This window comes from Tenrec ecaudatus, chromosome 1 (genome assembly GCF_050624435.1).
Source record: "Tenrec ecaudatus isolate mTenEca1 chromosome 1, mTenEca1.hap1, whole genome shotgun sequence".
NCBI lineage: Eukaryota > Metazoa > Chordata > Mammalia > Afrosoricida > Tenrecidae > Tenrec > Tenrec ecaudatus.
Genome location: NC_134530.1, coordinates 51,030,386 through 51,046,046, shown reverse-complemented (window position 1 = coordinate 51,046,046; position 15,661 = coordinate 51,030,386). Strand labels below are relative to the sequence as shown.

Genomic DNA, 15,661 nt, shown 5'->3' with positions numbered 1-15,661 from the left:
GATGAGCCAGCCCTGTGTTCAGGAGCCTAGGGCCCCATGGAAGCTGTCCCCACACAGGTCTCCCCTGCAAAGCCATCCATCCCGTGTGCATGCAGTCTGGTGTCCACGAAGCCTTGGCCTCAGTCTTCTGACCCTGATCGTCGACTCTGGGAATGGCTGAGACGCGGCGGAGGCAGGATGGCGCCTTGAGCACTTACAGGGTTTTCCGTAAGTGGTCAAGGATTTCCTCATAATCGTGTCCATCATCTGCAAAACAGGTCAGGTCAAAGAGGACCTTTGGCCTTCGGAAAGCTTCTTCCCCCTTCCTAGTGAAACTCGGACAGCCCCGACCCCATGCACAGAGACTGATTCAGCTGGCCCAGGGCGAGGCCCAGGGAGCTCCAAGACTTGGTGAACCGCACAAGTGTCCCAGACCCCAGCATAAGAACCACTGCGAGCACTGCTGCCCACAGCCCTGGCAGCTAAGAAGCCCAGTGACAACTTCCTCCCGATGGCCCTGCAGCCTCGGCCCACCTCCACCCTGGGACCACCTGAGGATTGGAGGCAGCAGGGGAGAGGGAGGAGACTGACCTGAGTCCCGCCTGTTGGGGTTCGGGAGCTGTGCTCTGGAGTTCTTTGTGGAAGACACCTTGCTGTACAATTTTGATTTGTCCTTGGAAAACTCGGGCAAGGTCTTCGCCTTGGGTCTGGGCAGCAGAGGGGCTTGAGGAGACTGGGAGAAAAGGCACAGGAGTCAGCAGTGACCCACAAAGTGAAGCAGAAGGCAGAAGATAGTTGTCAACTTCCTCTGCCTGCCCGGCCTACTTCCTGAGAGCTCACTACAAGCCTAGGACATCTTTGGCTGGGAGAAAAGGATGAGGGTGGGGACTGAGGCCAGGCCTGGGGGCTAAAGACAAGGTGGCTGTGGGGGTTGGAGAGCTGAAAGGGCCTAAGCAGGCAGAGAGCTTGTGTTGAGCTAACCAGCCTCAGGTCAATAATAAATAGCTCCTCAGTTAACCTTTAGGTGGTCTTGGGTGTAGCTGTGTGAATCCCTTCCCAGTTTACAGGTGAAGTAAGGGCTCAGACAACCTGTGGCATTGTCAGAGCAGGATTTTCGGTGGGGGCAGGGGTTTGGACCTCTGAAGTCGTGCTCTCTGCATGAGACCTTAGAAAGCAAATCGCTGCACCACGAGCAGCCGGTACCCAGGGAGGAATGGTTACTGCTTGGAGGGCAACCAGCCAAAGCTAGCACTCGGGCTTTTCATTGTTTCTGCCAGATTCTTTCCAGCACCGTTAAAGGCCCGGTCTATTTGTCAGAGCTCTGGTATACCGAGTGATGCCTTGGACTGCTAACTACAAAGTCCGCAGTTCGAACCCACCCAGCCACTCCCATGAGTCAGAATCGATGGAAGTGAGGTTTTAAAAGTTCTTTGTCCAGTCAGAAAATGACAGCCATCAACATCTGAGGCTGAGACTGCTCTGGGCATTCATCTTTTTAGCTTCCACTGCCGTCCAAGTACATAAAAAACGAACAAAAGACCCACTGCCACCAAGCTGATTCCAACGCAGAGTGACCCTACAGGACAGGCTAGAACTAGTACAGGAGCAGAGAGCCTCGATTTTCCCTTGTGGAGCAGCTGGTGGTTTCAAACTGCTGGCCCTGCAGTTGGCAGCCCAACTCATAACTCAATACACCACCAGGGTTCCCACCTGATAGAGCAAAGCAAAACATACTTCACTGCCATCGAGTCAATTCCAACTCATACTGACCCTCTAGGACAGAGTAGAACTGGCCCGTGGAGTTTCCTAGACTTTAAAACTTTATGGAAAGAGACACCCTCATCTTTCTACCACGGAGTGACCAGTAGGTTCGAACGACAGGCCTTGTGGTTAGCACCAGGACTGCCTGATAGCAGCAGCAGATCGGTGGGGTGTGATCTCGGGATTAGTGGTACAAAAGGGATGCTGAGAGGAGTGACTTGGGCATGCTGCCACGTGAGTCAACTGGGACACGATTTTTGTCTGGCTGACTTTCACCCATCCGTCAACCTGTCATTCACTAGCTAAAAATGTGTAACATGCACTGTGAACACACAAGCGAAGTGATTTCCTAGGGGAAAATCCGAGCTGGGCCTTAAATTCAGAAGCACGTTCTAGGCCAAAGGCCTGGGGTGTGCAGGGTGCTGAGGGCAGGGGTCCTGGCATACTGTGGGGGGGGGGAGGCAAAAATGCACTCAAACTTGAAGGACCCTGACTGCCGTGTGAAGAGGCTTGCACCTGGGCCCTGGGAAGGCCATGCTGGCGGCAGTGGGGAGAGATGGGTGCTGTGAGAGGTGAGGAGGCTTGAGGGCGGGGAGTCCCGGCAAGGGGAGCAAAGAGGGCAAGCACGGAGACCTTGAATGTGGCGTGCTGCTGCTGCTCAAGCTCAGACTGCCACACAGTAGCTGTGGGACCTTGTGAAAAGAAGGGCCATCCCGGGAGCCTCGGGGCAAACAGGTAAAGACACCTGCTTTAGACACCGCGATGCCACTGAGAGCCGGCGTGCCAGGGCCCCCCTCCCTGCCCACCTCACTCCTTCCTGTACCTGGCTGCTTCCCTCCCTGATGCTCGCTCTCTTCTGCCCACCGAGCTCCGGCTTCTTGGGGGGCCGGGGCGGCGGCAGTTGGCTCTGACAGGCCGGTAACTTCCGCAGGCGATAGTAGAAGGCTTCGGTCAGCTCCTCGACCGTGGCCACGGGGAGAGGCCCAGCTGGCCGACCCGGCTGCCCCTCCGCCTCCACCACTGTCAGATCCAGCCATCGGGGCGGGACCTCAAAGCGCAGGTTGGTCTCATCGTCCAGGCCCACCACCAAGAAGGGCTCCAGGAGCTTTTCCTCCAGCCGCAGGCCCGGGAAGGAAGTCAGGGGGTCGGTGGGCTGGTTGGGGTCTTTGGCCACCACCTTGACCTCACAGGGCAGCGACCACTGAGCAGTCAGATCCGCCAGGCTGTAGCGCCGTCCGTCGCTCATCTCCTCCACGAAGCTGCCAGACACGTACAGGGGCAGCAGGACCCTCTCCTGGTCCTCGGCCTCCTGCCCTGCTTCCTGCTCCTCTTCCTCGTCGTCCTCCCCGGGTGGGTCGCTCAGCCGCTGACACACCAGGACATCGATGTCCCTGCCATAGGCCCCAAAGGCCTGACCGGACCCCAACACCTCCAGCCTGTCGCCCACGGTCAGGGAGGCGAACTCGGGGTTGTCCTCGCCCTCGCAGTCCCTCGTGGTCACCACCCGGAGAGGCTGGCCTGGCTGGAGGGCGCTCAGGAGGTCGTAGGCCGTGGGGAACTCCCGGGGCCTCCGTCGCAGCCTGCCCTGATAGCCCCCCGAGACCATGAAGTGCCTGGGCATCTTGCGGCCCTTGCTGGTGGCCAGCACCCGCCAGGAGGGCGAGGCCAGGCCATAGAGGCAGAGTCTCTGGCCGCGCCGCAGGGAGCCCACCCATGGGCTGAGGAAGATGGGGGGCCCCTCAGGGACCTCCAGGACCTCCACGGCCAGCGGGAAGGGGCCGCCCCGGGCCACGACCTCGCTCAGCAGCAGCGGCTTGATGAAGTGGATGTGCTGGCAGGAGGCGGTGACGTCCTCCACGTCAACCTCCAGCGTGGACGGGATCTTGACCAGGGTCCTGCGCACTGGGAGGGGGGGTACGGGGGTCAGTTCAGGGGCCACTGCTCACTGCCCTTTGCCTCACTATGGCAAAGGATACTGGTCTGGTCTCGGGGACCATTTTCCTACTAGACCAGCTTCCTCCCCCACTCTTCATTCAACCTGACATCTGGACATTTATAAAAACAAACAGTATAAAGCACCCCCACATCCTCATCACCCCGCTGCAACAACTCATGACCCATCCACAACTCACTGGGTCACGCGTGACGGTGTCATGCATACCTCTCAAACAAAGAGATGATTAAAAAACAAACACAGGAAAACCACAATGCCATTACCACATCTAAAGAACAATTTAATAATTCCTTCATATCCAATATCCAATCAGTTCATCCACCTCTAGGTTTTCAATTTAATTTTGAATATAAATTCTGTTGTATGTCATTGGCTCAATTCTAACTCACAGTGACTCGATGTGTCAGCACCACAATAGGCTTCCCTAGACTTGCTGTTTTCTTAATCTACGGGACATCATTTCATTTATTTTTTTTGAGATTTCAAGGCAGCAAAACACACACGTCCACCAATTCACCAGATTCGACCTGTGCCAGTCAGTGACCCTGCTGACCTTCCTGAAGTTGCACACCATTCTCAGCCCTGTGGGAGCTGTTCCTCCCCAGCCCACAGCAATCCACTGCCCTCGCCGGGCCTTCCCCACCACTCACTCGTCTGTCACTTTGTGTGCTGTGGGGCTTGTGTGTTGCTGTGACTCGGGAAGCTATAGCCCTGGTATTTCCAACACCAGCAGGGTCACCCACAGTGAGCAGGTCTCATAGAGCTTGCAGACGACAAACAGACTCGGAAGAGGGAGGAAACAGACCACCTGCGGAATTAGCCACTGAAAACCTTATGAATAGCAGCGGGACACGGTCAGAGACAGCGCTAGAGGAGTCTGTCAGGTGGGAAGGCTCTCAGAATACGACTGAGGAAGAGCTGCCCTCTCACAGTGGAATCGACCATGATGGCATGGATGGAGGGGAGCCTTCCGGACCGTCCTTTGCTGACAGGGCACAACCCAAAATGCGAAGACAGCTGCACGTCCTATTAATAATTTGGAACTTGGCATATACAAAGTAGGAATCTTGGAAAATTGGAAGTCATGAAAAATGAGATGGACCCCATAAAGATCAATATCCCGGCATCAGTGAGCTGACGTGGACTGGTACTGGCCACTGTGTATCAGCAGTCATATGATTTACTGCGCTGGGAATGAATGATTCAAGAGGAACGGCACAGCATTCATCCTCAAAAGGGACATTTCAAGGTCTATTGTGATTGAACTAGTGACTCGTGTGATATGTGAATGCTATGCCAATAAAACAAGATCCATTCTGAAGTGCAATGCTGTCTATGCTGGGACAATATCTGTCCGTATTTAGGAAATCCAGTCAATACAACAATTCCCGGAATCTATGCACGCTCCATAAAGGGTGATGATGAAGAAACTGAAGAATGTTGCCAGTGCCTCCGGTCTGAAATGATCAAAGGCCAATCATTGGTGGTTGGAAACAGAGGAGCAGCAATTGATGACGGGGCCGCGAGGAGAGGGGCCAACCTGGAGATCCCAAGTTGGAATTCTGCAAGAGCAAGAGCCCATTGCAAATGCCGTTTTCAGCAACACAAGAGCCAACAATCCACGTGGACTTCTCCAGATGGAACACCCCAAAACCAAACTGACTACGTCTGTGGGTCGAGAAATGAAGAAGCTCAATGTCAGCAGCTGAAGGAGGCGGGGCTGACCAACCGCTGCTTACACATCAGTGCCGGTTAAAGCCGAAGACAAGCAGACAAAGCCACCTACGCCCAAATACGGCCTTGAGCCCATCCCAGCGGGATTTCAAGAGCATCTCAACAGATCTGACGCACAGAACACCAAGGACAGAAAACCTACTAAGCTGTGGATGACATCAGGAACACCATACAGAGGGGTGGGGGAGGAGAGCTGATACTAAGGACTGGAGTAGAAAATGTTTTGTAAATGACGATGGCAACATCGTTGTACAACTATGTACAACGTACATATACAATGTACAAATAAGCTAGATACAACTGACGTATGGAATGTTATAAGAGTTGTAAGAGCCCCCAATAAAAGTATTTTTTAAAATCATACACAAAGAAAGCAAAAGGTCATTAAAAAGAGAGGAAAGAAAGAAAACATCAAAGTAGATGTCGGGAGAAACTGAAACTTGCTCTTAATTATAGAGTAATACGCCAAATGGAAGAAATGATGAAGTGAAAGAGCTACACAGACCATTTCAAAGAGCAGCTCCAGACGACAAAGTAACGTAGGATAACGAAATGTGCAAAGACCTAGAGTTAGAAAACCAAAGAGGAAGAACTTAAGAAAAACTTCAAGCCTCCGGTTGTAATATTGAAAGTTTCAATGGGCAAACTATGAATGATGCAGGAAGCATGCAGAGTACAGAGTCACGGTACCACAAAGCACTCGTCCACGGTCCACGGTGTCAGGAGGCAGCATATGAGCAAGAACAACGGCGCTGAAGGAAGAAGTCCAAGCGGCACCGAACGTAAAAGCAAGGCTCCGGGAACCGACGTAACACCAAATGAAATGTTTCAAGGAGCTGCTGAAGCACCGGCAGCTCTCACCGAGGCCAGGAAATTTGGAAGGAAGCCACATGGCCAAGCGACAGGAAGAGATACATGCTTGTACCCCTTCCGAAGAATGGTGATACAAGAGAATGCTCAAATTACAGAACACTATCATTAATGTCACGTGCAAGTAAAATTTTGCTGAAGATCATCTAACATTGACAGGGAGTTGCTAAAGGCCCAGGCCAGATTCAGAAGAGGATGTGGAACGAGGGATAACACCGCTGATGTCAGATGGATCTTGCTGGAAGCAGAGACACCAGAAAGGAGTTTACTTGTGTTTCACTGACCACGCAAAAGCATGTGACGGTGTGGCTCATAAACTATGCAGAGTCTTGAGAAAAGTGAAAATTCCAGCACACTTCACTGTGCTCATGAGGAAACTGTACATGAATCAAGTGGTGATTGTGCAGACAGAACTGCATGACTTAAAATCAGGAAAGGTGGGCATGGATGTTGTATCCTCTCACCATACTAAATCAATCTGTATGCTGAGAACATAATTAGAGAAACACTCATATGCAGAAGAATGCAGCATCAGGATTGGAGGAAGGCTTCTATCAGCGATATGCAGACGATACAGCCGTGCTTGCTGAAAGTGAGGACCTGAAGCCCTTGCTGATGAAGATCAAGGATGGCAACCTTCAGGATGGATTACGACTCAACGTAAAGAAAAACCCTCCTAAGCGGACCAGTAGGGAACATCATGATCAATGGAGAAAAGATCGAAGTGGTCAAGGGTTGCATCTTGCTTGGATCCACAACCAATGCTCATGGAAGCAGCCGTCAAGAGATCAAAAGACGAGCTGCATTGAGTACATCTGCTGCACAAGACTCGAGTATTAAAAAGCAAGGATATTACTTTGAGGACTAACATGCACTTGACCCACGCATCATGGTATTTTCGTGTGCCTCGTATGCATGTGAAAATGAGACACTGGATAAAGAAGACCGAAGAGGACTTATTGGGTTTGAATTGTGGTGGTAAATATTGAAAGTACCACGGACTTCCAAAAGAACCAGCAAATCTGTCTTGGAGAAGTCCAGCTAGACTCCTCCTAAGAAGCAAGAATGGGGACTTCGTCTCCCACACTGGACGTGTTGTCAGGAGAGAGCAGGCCCCGGAGGACACCCTGCTTGATAACGTGAAGGGGCAGCGAAAAAGAAGAAGCCGCTCCCTCCACAAGCTGGATCGGCCCAGCGGCTGCACCACTGGGCTCCAAGAGAAGAAAGAGGGGCGGCGAGAATGGGACAGGCAGGCTGGTCTCATTCTGCTGCACAGTGATCAGGTCACTGATGTAGTCGGCACAATCCAAAACGTAAGAAGCACTCCAGAACAGATGGACGCATTTCCTCAACAATAATTACCCAAAAATAGAGACGGAAGAGGAGCCCAGAGACTAAAAGGACACGACAGCTAATGACAACATGCGAACCTTACGTGGATCCTGATTCGAGGGAACAGTAAACAAAAGTTACAAGTCCAGAGTGGAAATTCAAGCATCCAATGGATATTTGTTGGCATTCAGGAACCTATTATTAATTTTTTGGTGTGATAATGGTATTGTGGGTCTGTTTTTAAAAAAAACATTTCTGAAAGAGACATTGGCATATTTATCAAAGAAATAATAGGATGAAGAAAAACATTTTAAGAAAGAAGAAATAATATGATGTCTGGATTCGTTTGAAATCATCAACGTGGGGAGGGGCAGAAATGCAACCAGACAGGCCAGGAGTTGGTCATGGGGATGTTGAATGATGGTGCCATGGTGCGGGGGGGCAGGGGGGTACAACGTACTATTCCCCTCCTCCTTTAAAACAGAGTTTTAATAAGGCAAAAAAATCCCCTCTTGGCTCTGTAGTTGGCCAACAAAGCTGACTCCTCTGGGTGACTTCCAGGGGGTGAAATCTCCAACTCTTTCCTCTTGGGAGGCAGCCTCAGGGACCCCATGCAGGTGTCACCTGTCACCTCGGACTGGCCAGCACTTGACAGTTCTGCCTCTGCCTCTGCCTCACCCCCTGCCTGGGAAGTAATTCATGGAGCCAGCAGGGGAATTCACTGGGACACATGTCCTATCTTCAAGGGCCTTCAAGAAGGATCCTGTTCTCCAGGGCAACATTGTGACACTGTATCTTTGGGCCACCTGCCAGCAAGCTCAAAACCCACTCACCCCCCGGTTTTATAAAGTACGTGGGACCTCATCTTTATCTTATTTTACATCTAATTTCCCACTTATTTGGGAACCTTTATTCTAGAATATTGTATATGCTGGGTATGCCACCTGAAATTCCTAGACTATCCCTGGGGATTGGGGGGTTAGTAGAATCTTCCCTCAAAGCAGTTCCCTAGAGCCCTAGAGCTCCCCTCTTCCCCCAAGCACCCACCCACCAGCAACTCACTGTGCATGATGGCGTGGACTTCATACTGGGGCCTCAGGATGAGTGTGCTCAAAGGTAGCATGGGGCAGGAGACGGGGAGGTTCCTTAGCGCAGGGTCCTGCAGGGCCTGGAGCAAGCTCCTGGGGGCACCACTTTCGCATTGCCAGAAGAGCCCTTTCTGAGACAGGGGCAGGTGCACAACAGCCTGCTGGCTGCCTGTGCTCAGGATACAGCGGGCGCAGCAGGTTCCAAGGTGCATTTCCACCGCCTCCAAGATGAGGGGCTGGTTCTTGGGCACCACCGTGCCTTTCACTGTGATGCTGCAAGTCGACATGAAGTAAAGGGGCAGCGGCTTGCAGCTCTGGTTTGCAGCATTGACCAGCTCCTCCAGGGTTTTGTAGCTCTGGCGGCCAGTGAGGGGGCTGAAGTGGCCTGTGGGGCACAACAGAGGGCAGGAGAGTCACTGGTTGGCAGTGGGAAGCCCTTTGCTGGGCCCAGTGCCCCATAGACCAGGCACAGGTGAGGCCCTGTGATGATCCAGTCAGACGCCCTCACAGATAGCTGCTAGAGCTGAGGGACCAGGTGGGAATGGGCGGGGCGGGGCAGGGATGGACTAGCTCTTCCGAAGACAGGCAAGCTTGGACACGGAGCCCCTCCAGAAACACCAAGCACCGAGCAGGGACACATCCCTCCCAGCAGACAGACCATTAGCTCCACAAGTCCCTTCTCCTGAGCCTCTAATTTTCCCCAAATGCCTCACCACCGCTCCACCCCCAACGATCCCCCTACCCGCAGTCATTTCCATCCTGGGGCAATACCACTGTCCATCCCTCCAAACCGGAAACCCAGAGGCTATAGGTTACGGTGACCTCTGACCTTCCCCCAGGTTCTGCCTCACCTCAGGCTGGCTGACTCTACTCCCCTCCCGGATCTTCCCCATCCCAGCCATTCTCCCCTTGCCACCGGACTGGCCTAAACCACCTTGCTTCTGTACATAACACCTTGTCCGGGCTTTTCCTGCCCTGAGTCTACCACCTGAGCTTGGTCAAGGGGACAAATAGGCTAACCCAGACTGAGGAACGCCCTGCAGGCATGCTGGTCTGGACCCTCCAAACCCGTCCATGCCCAGCCCAAGAAAGGCTGAGAGCTGCTCCAGGCTGCACGAGGCAAGCGAGGCCCAGCACCAGTGCATGCGATGCGTGGATGTGTGCGATGCGTGGATGTGTGCGATGCGTGGATGTGTGCGTTGACGGTGGGGAGCCTGCTGTCAGGGAATTGTTAGAAGAGTGGTGGCGACTAAATGCAGATTCGACAACAATATGGTTTCGACTTTAAATGTCCCGAATCAGATCACTGCACTGTCAATGACCAAGGTGTGTCCTCGCTCTTAGGAGCTACATGCTATTAGGATTCAGGGACAAGGGGCCTCCTCACGTATGCAATGTATTCTTAAATGTTCAAGAAAAATAATAACATATAGGCAGATAGTAATCGGTGTGTGTGTGTGTGTTTGTGTGTGGAGAGAGAGAGAGAAAGCAAATGTAGCATACTGTTTCACAACTGGTGAATCTGGATGAAGGGATTACAGAAGTCCTAGCAAGTCTTCTGTAAATCTGAAATTATTTGAAAGTATACATTAAAATAAATAAATAAATATAACCCAAAAAGTATGATTGCATTGAGTGAGCCCCTGGTGATCTGGATCCTGCTTCCCCCTTCCCCGATGCCCCTCACACACGCCGTCCCAGGCATCATCGTCAGTGTGATGAGAACCAGCCCCTAGAGTGAGCCCGCTGGGTGCCAGGCCCTGTTCTAAGCACTTTGTAAATCCTTCCGACAGCCTGATTATCCCCATCTCACAGACAGGACGCTGAGGCACGCAGAGGTCATGTGAACGTGGCAGAGGTGGGACTCCTAGCAGGCAGCTGGCTTCTGGGGCTGGGCCCACAGTTACCTCCTGCCTTCACTGAGCTGCTCAGGATGTCCGTCCCCCAGCGCTTCAAACCCAGTTCATTTGGTCACTCCTCCAGGAAGCCTACCCAGGCCCCTGAGACAAAGTGACTCCTACACAGGCTCTGACGCCGCCTGGGTCCTCCTCTCATTGATTGTGCCAGCGTCCCCACCTGCCCCCTTTGAAGCCCCTGCCAGAGAGACTGTGGCTCCACCCAGGGCCTGGCATGCCAAGGGTGTCAGGGAAGTTTGGTGAGTGAATGCAGAGACAGACTTCTGGACAAAGCAGACAAAGGAAGCTCACAGGGGAGAGGCAGATGTGGTCAGAGGCCCACAGGTGGCAGAGCAGCCACACCCAGCTTGGCACTGCCCACCCCATCTCAACCGTGAAGAGGGGCTTTCCGCAGGCTTGCCTACACTAGGGTGCAGGGCACTTACCCTGGAAGTTGGGGGCCAGCTCCATGGTCTGACCCATCTTCAGGCCCTCGCAGACCACCTTCTGGAGGCGCACCTGGGTGACCTTGATCAGATCCCCTGTGGAGAGGCAGCACTCATTCCCAGAGATCTCGTAGATGGAGCCTGCAGAGATAGGGGCTCAGTTTGGACTCTGTTCGGCAGAGTGGAAAGCCCGGTTGGCCTGCAGCCTGACACCTGACCTTCCCAGAGCTCTGCTCAGCCATACCTTTTAGACATCGCTCCTCTCCCTAGAACACCCAGCCCTGTCCTGCCTGAAGCTCACTGGTCCACTGGGCCTTGGCAGAGAACTACTCTGGGGGAATAGATTCCAAGGCAGTGGGTTTAGTCTGGGGTGAGGTCCCCCTAAGCCCTGGCCAGGCCGGAGCTTCTCAGCAACACTACAGCCAGCCTGGCCCCCCACTGAGCTGCAAGTCGCTGGGAGCACAGCTATGAAATCAGGCTCAGAGAAGACCAACCATTCCCAGGGTCACACAGCGCCAGGAGCGGTACAATGCTTTCTATCCTGCTCATGGGATGGGGGTGGGAAACTGCATACAGCAGGGTCTTGGAGACCACCTGGCCATTTCCTCACTTCCTGAGACGCTCCAGCAGGGCCCTGAGGAACTGATGAAAAGCCTTCCCATGGGTGCAAGAAAACACACACGGGGCTCATACAACAGTGTGCGCGGCTGGCTCCGTGGGCGGGAGAACAGCAGCTGGGTGCTGAGATCCGGCATGTGGGCGAATGCTGCAGATGCTCCAGGCCTTGAAGGTTTAGATGGCATGTGTCACCTGGATGGTTCCCGTGCGGCATAGCGGTGGGGCCCACGCCCTCCTTCGGGACACAGCCTAATTGAGGCCTCCTTGGGGATGCAGCCTTTTATGAGGAACCCTGGGACCTTCTTCCTCTTGTGGGGCTCTTCACTTCCTGCTTGCCTGGGTTGAGCCGCCAACCCTGCAGCGCTCCTGAGGTCCCCACCCCAGCCTGGCTCCCTAGGCTTCCCGCTTGGCTTGTCCATCAGCACCGGAGTCTGTCTGAAGAGGCCTCCAGCTAGCACCTGACTGTGGACTTGAGTTGGACTGAGTTAGGTTAGGCTGCGGGTGGGTATAAAATGCGTTCTTGATACGATGCCCCTTTTCTTACAGTACAGACAGTGCCACTGTCTGTCTTTCTCTAGAAAACGCAGCCTCCCACAAAGCCCCGCCAAGGCTCTTCAGCGAGCACTTTCAATTTCCTAAACAAACCGCTTCAGAGGCGCACAGTGAGAGGCCCAGCATGGTCCACTCATTAGAGGCAGAACTGGGCCGCAACCTGGTTGGTTCGGTTCCGAAGTCAGTGTTACCCATGCAGCCGCACCCAGCCCGCCGCCATGGGCCATCTGCCCTCTGACAGTCTCCCCTGCCGCTGCTCCGGGTCCTGGTCTCCTCTCCTACCTTCTTCCATTTCCAACGGCGCCGGGCCCTGGTGAACCCAGGTCGCGCAGGATGGGGAAACTCCGATGTTGTGACAGTGCATGGGGAACTACATCCTTGCACCGGGGAAGAAGGAACCGGCCGCGGTGCCTGCGCGTTCAAGCCTCCAGCCTTACAGCCAGGATTTGAACCCACCTCCGCCAGAGTTCTAAGCGGACCTGGCGCCGCCTAGCAGGTCTTTAGGTTCTATGGTTACGCGTGACTTCCTTCTGGGGCAGGGCGGGCCAGGGACCCGTGCACTGGTTTGCACCCTAAGAAAGGACCTCGGATCTCAGCAAGCGCGCGTCGGTTCTCTCTCCTCCCACGTCCCCACTCGCCCCTCCACCCCCCACTGCAGGCTTCCCCCCTTCACCTCCTAAGAGAAGGGCAGGTGGGGCAGCAGTCCTTTTCCTTCCACCCGTGTCAATCCCTCCCTCTGGCATTTTTGAGCGAGAGCTGGGGTCTGAGAGCCGTGGGCCGGGACAGAGGTGCGGGGTCCCCAAAAGGGCAGGGGCAGGGAAGGCTGGTGGAGGACCATTTCCGCGAGGATCTGGAAGAGCGGCCCGGGGCCGATCTGCGGCCAAAGGGTCGAAGGTGGGGCGGCGGGAAGGCAGGGCGCCAGGGTCGGAGAGCTGCGGGCGCACCCAGCAGCTCGCCCCGGCGCTCCCGGTCTGAGCGCCCTCTCCGCGCGCAGCGGTTCCAGTCAGGCTGCACTCGGTTCCAGCCGTCCTCGGGGTCCGAGCGCGGCGCGCGCTCACCGCCCAGCTGGCCGCTAGCGTCCCCGGTCATCGGAATGAACTTCACACCGGAGGGGCTGCGTGGGGGCCCGGGTCCCCCGGCTCGGGCAAGGCTGGGAATTCGAAGCAGGGGCGCAGTGTCCCGGGTTCAGACGCCCGCGCCCCGCGCACCCGCCGGTCTGGCCGGGCTGCAGTGGGCGCGGGGCGAGTCGGGGGTGGGCGCCGGGCTCACTCACCCTGGAAGTAGACCCCGGAGCAGACGCGCAGCACGCGCGGGAGGGAGGCGGGATCCAGAGCGCGCACGAACTCTTCCAGCGGCACCGGCTCCGCGTCGCCCGGGGGCGCCCTGTGGCGTGCAGGGTCCATGTCGCGCGGGTAGCGGGCCAACACTGAGGCCGCCTCCCTGGCCCGGGCCCAGCCTCGCCGCAGCCCCGCCCAGGCGGGGTGGGATGGGAGGGCCCAGCCAACGTTGTTCTTGGGCAAGTCGCTTCCTGTTCCCAGCCTCAGTTTCCTCATCTCGAAAATGGGGTGCAAATGCCTGCCTCTCACATGAGTCACAGGGTCGAGAACCACAGGTCAGTCAATGAAAGCCGGCCCCCGCCTCTCCACTTGCTACTGTTAACTCGTGGAGTCTGCGGGACACTTGGAGACCGCAGGCACGGATGCATTGGCTCTCGGTCCTCGTCTATAGGGGTGACTTTGGCTGGGTTTCAGAAGTCGATCATCAGGCTTTCTTCACAGTCTGTGTTCGTCTGGAAGCTTCTTTAAGAGGTGCATTAGCAGGAATCAGACCCTGCTCTCCAACCTGGAAAGTCAGAAATCAATCCTGAATCACCACGGCCCCCACCTGCACGGGGGAGCGGCGTGGTGCAAATAAAAGGGGAGCTGCTGAGCTACTGCCCCCACCTCACCTCCCTGCTCCCAGCCAGCCCGAGGCCGGCACCTCGGCCTGGACTCTTCCTGATCTCCGAATCCAATGAGAATGAGCCCAGCGTCCAGGAGTCCCCAGAGTGACCCTGAGACACTGCCCGCTCCGCCCTTCTGGTCTGAGAAGGGAACTGTTATGTCATATCTCCCAAATCGCCCAACAAGATGCCTCTGATCTTCCTCGTGGACACCTCCACTGATGAAAGGAAGGAAGCCCATGCTGTCTTGGGCCCAATGTAGCTAAGAATTCTCCTTTGAGCTAAACAGACATCTGCTTAGGAAAAAGACAGATGACCACAAAGGGTTGGGATAAACTTTCCTAATTCCCTAGTCCCACCCTGCTTCCTAGACCAGGATAATGTAAGTTCAAATCCCAGCTACTCCTCTTGTTTGTTCCATGTTTTTTGGCAAGTCAATTGGATTTTCTAAACTTGTTTTCTCATCTATAAAAAAGGGTGGGAGGAGACAGAGAATATTACATTAGTTTGGAGGATCAAATGAGCTGATAGAAGTGTTGTGCAAAACACCGGCCAGTGCGATCACGAGGTGCCAAGGGACCAGGTATAAGGCATCATGCAAAAAAAACAACGATATAAGTGTGTGTATATATGTGTATATGTATATGTATATATATACCATACTAAATGAAGGGGGAAGTGCAGAGTGGAGACCCAAGGCCCAAGTGTCGGCCAATGGAGATTCCCTCATAAAGGGGTTTAGGAGAGGAGATGGGTTAATTAGGGTGCGAGGTAGTACCGATGAAGAACACAGCTTTCCCCCAGATCCTGGATGCTTCCTCCCCCCAACTACCATGATCCGAATTCTACCTTTCAGGACTGGATAGGGCAGAGGCTGTACACTGGTACATATGAGGGCTGGAGGTACAGGGAATCCAGGGTGGATGATACCTTCAGGACCAAGGGTGTGAGGGGCGATGCTGGGAGAGTGGAGGGTGAGTGGGTTGGAAAGGGGGAACTGATTACAATGATCCACATGTGACCTCTTCCCTGGGAGAGGGACAGCAGAGAAGGGGGGAAGGGAGACTCCGGATAGGGCAAGATATGACAAAATAACGAGGTATAAATTACCAAGGGCACATGAGGGAGGGGGGAAAGGGGACGGAGGGAAAAAAAAAAAAAGGACCTGATACAAGGGGCTTAAGTGGAGAGCAAATGCTTTGAGAATGATTGGGGCAGGGAATGTATGGATGTGCTTTATACAATTGATGTATGTATATGTATGGATGGTGATAAGAGTTGTATGGGTCCCTAATAAAATGTAAAAAAATAAAAGAGGAGAAAAAAATGATTAGGGCAGGGACTGTACAGATGTGCTTTATACAATTGATGTATGTATATGTATGAACTGTGATTAGAATTGTATGAGCCCCTAATAAATTGTTAAAATTAAAAAAAAAAAGATAAGAAAAAAAATGATTAGGGCAAAGAATGTACAGATGTGTTTTATA

At 54.0% G+C, this 15,661-nt stretch overlaps 1 protein-coding gene across 1 annotated transcript; it reads right to left on the bottom strand.

Moving 5' to 3' along the window:
- Positions 1-193: 193 nt before the first annotated feature.
- THEMIS2 (thymocyte selection associated family member 2) lies at positions 194-13,782 on the bottom strand. Its single transcript, XM_075564852.1, has 6 exons — positions 13,503-13,782; positions 11,060-11,200; positions 8,693-9,103; positions 2,552-3,642; positions 571-712; positions 194-246 (listed from the first exon to the last, which is right to left on the bottom strand). Exons 1-6 carry the CDS (start codon positions 13,780-13,782, stop codon positions 194-196), a joined length of 2,118 nt encoding a protein of 705 aa, XP_075420967.1.
- Between the last annotated feature and the right edge of the window lie 1,879 nt (positions 13,783-15,661).

Excerpts from the sequence above, each read along its gene's own strand:
- THEMIS2 (XM_075564852.1), bottom strand. The coding sequence starts at position 13,782 with ATGAGGAAACTGAGGCTGGGAACAGGAAGCGACTTGCCCAAGAACAAC. Across the intron at positions 9,104-11,059 it reads GCTGGCCCCCAACTTCCAGG|GCCACTTCAGCCCCCTCACT; the intron begins GTAAGTGCCCTG and ends TGTGCCCCACAG. Across the intron at positions 3,643-8,692 it reads AGTCCACGCCATCATGCACA|TGCGCAGGACCCTGGTCAAG; the intron begins GTGAGTTGCTGG and ends CCCCCCTCCCAG.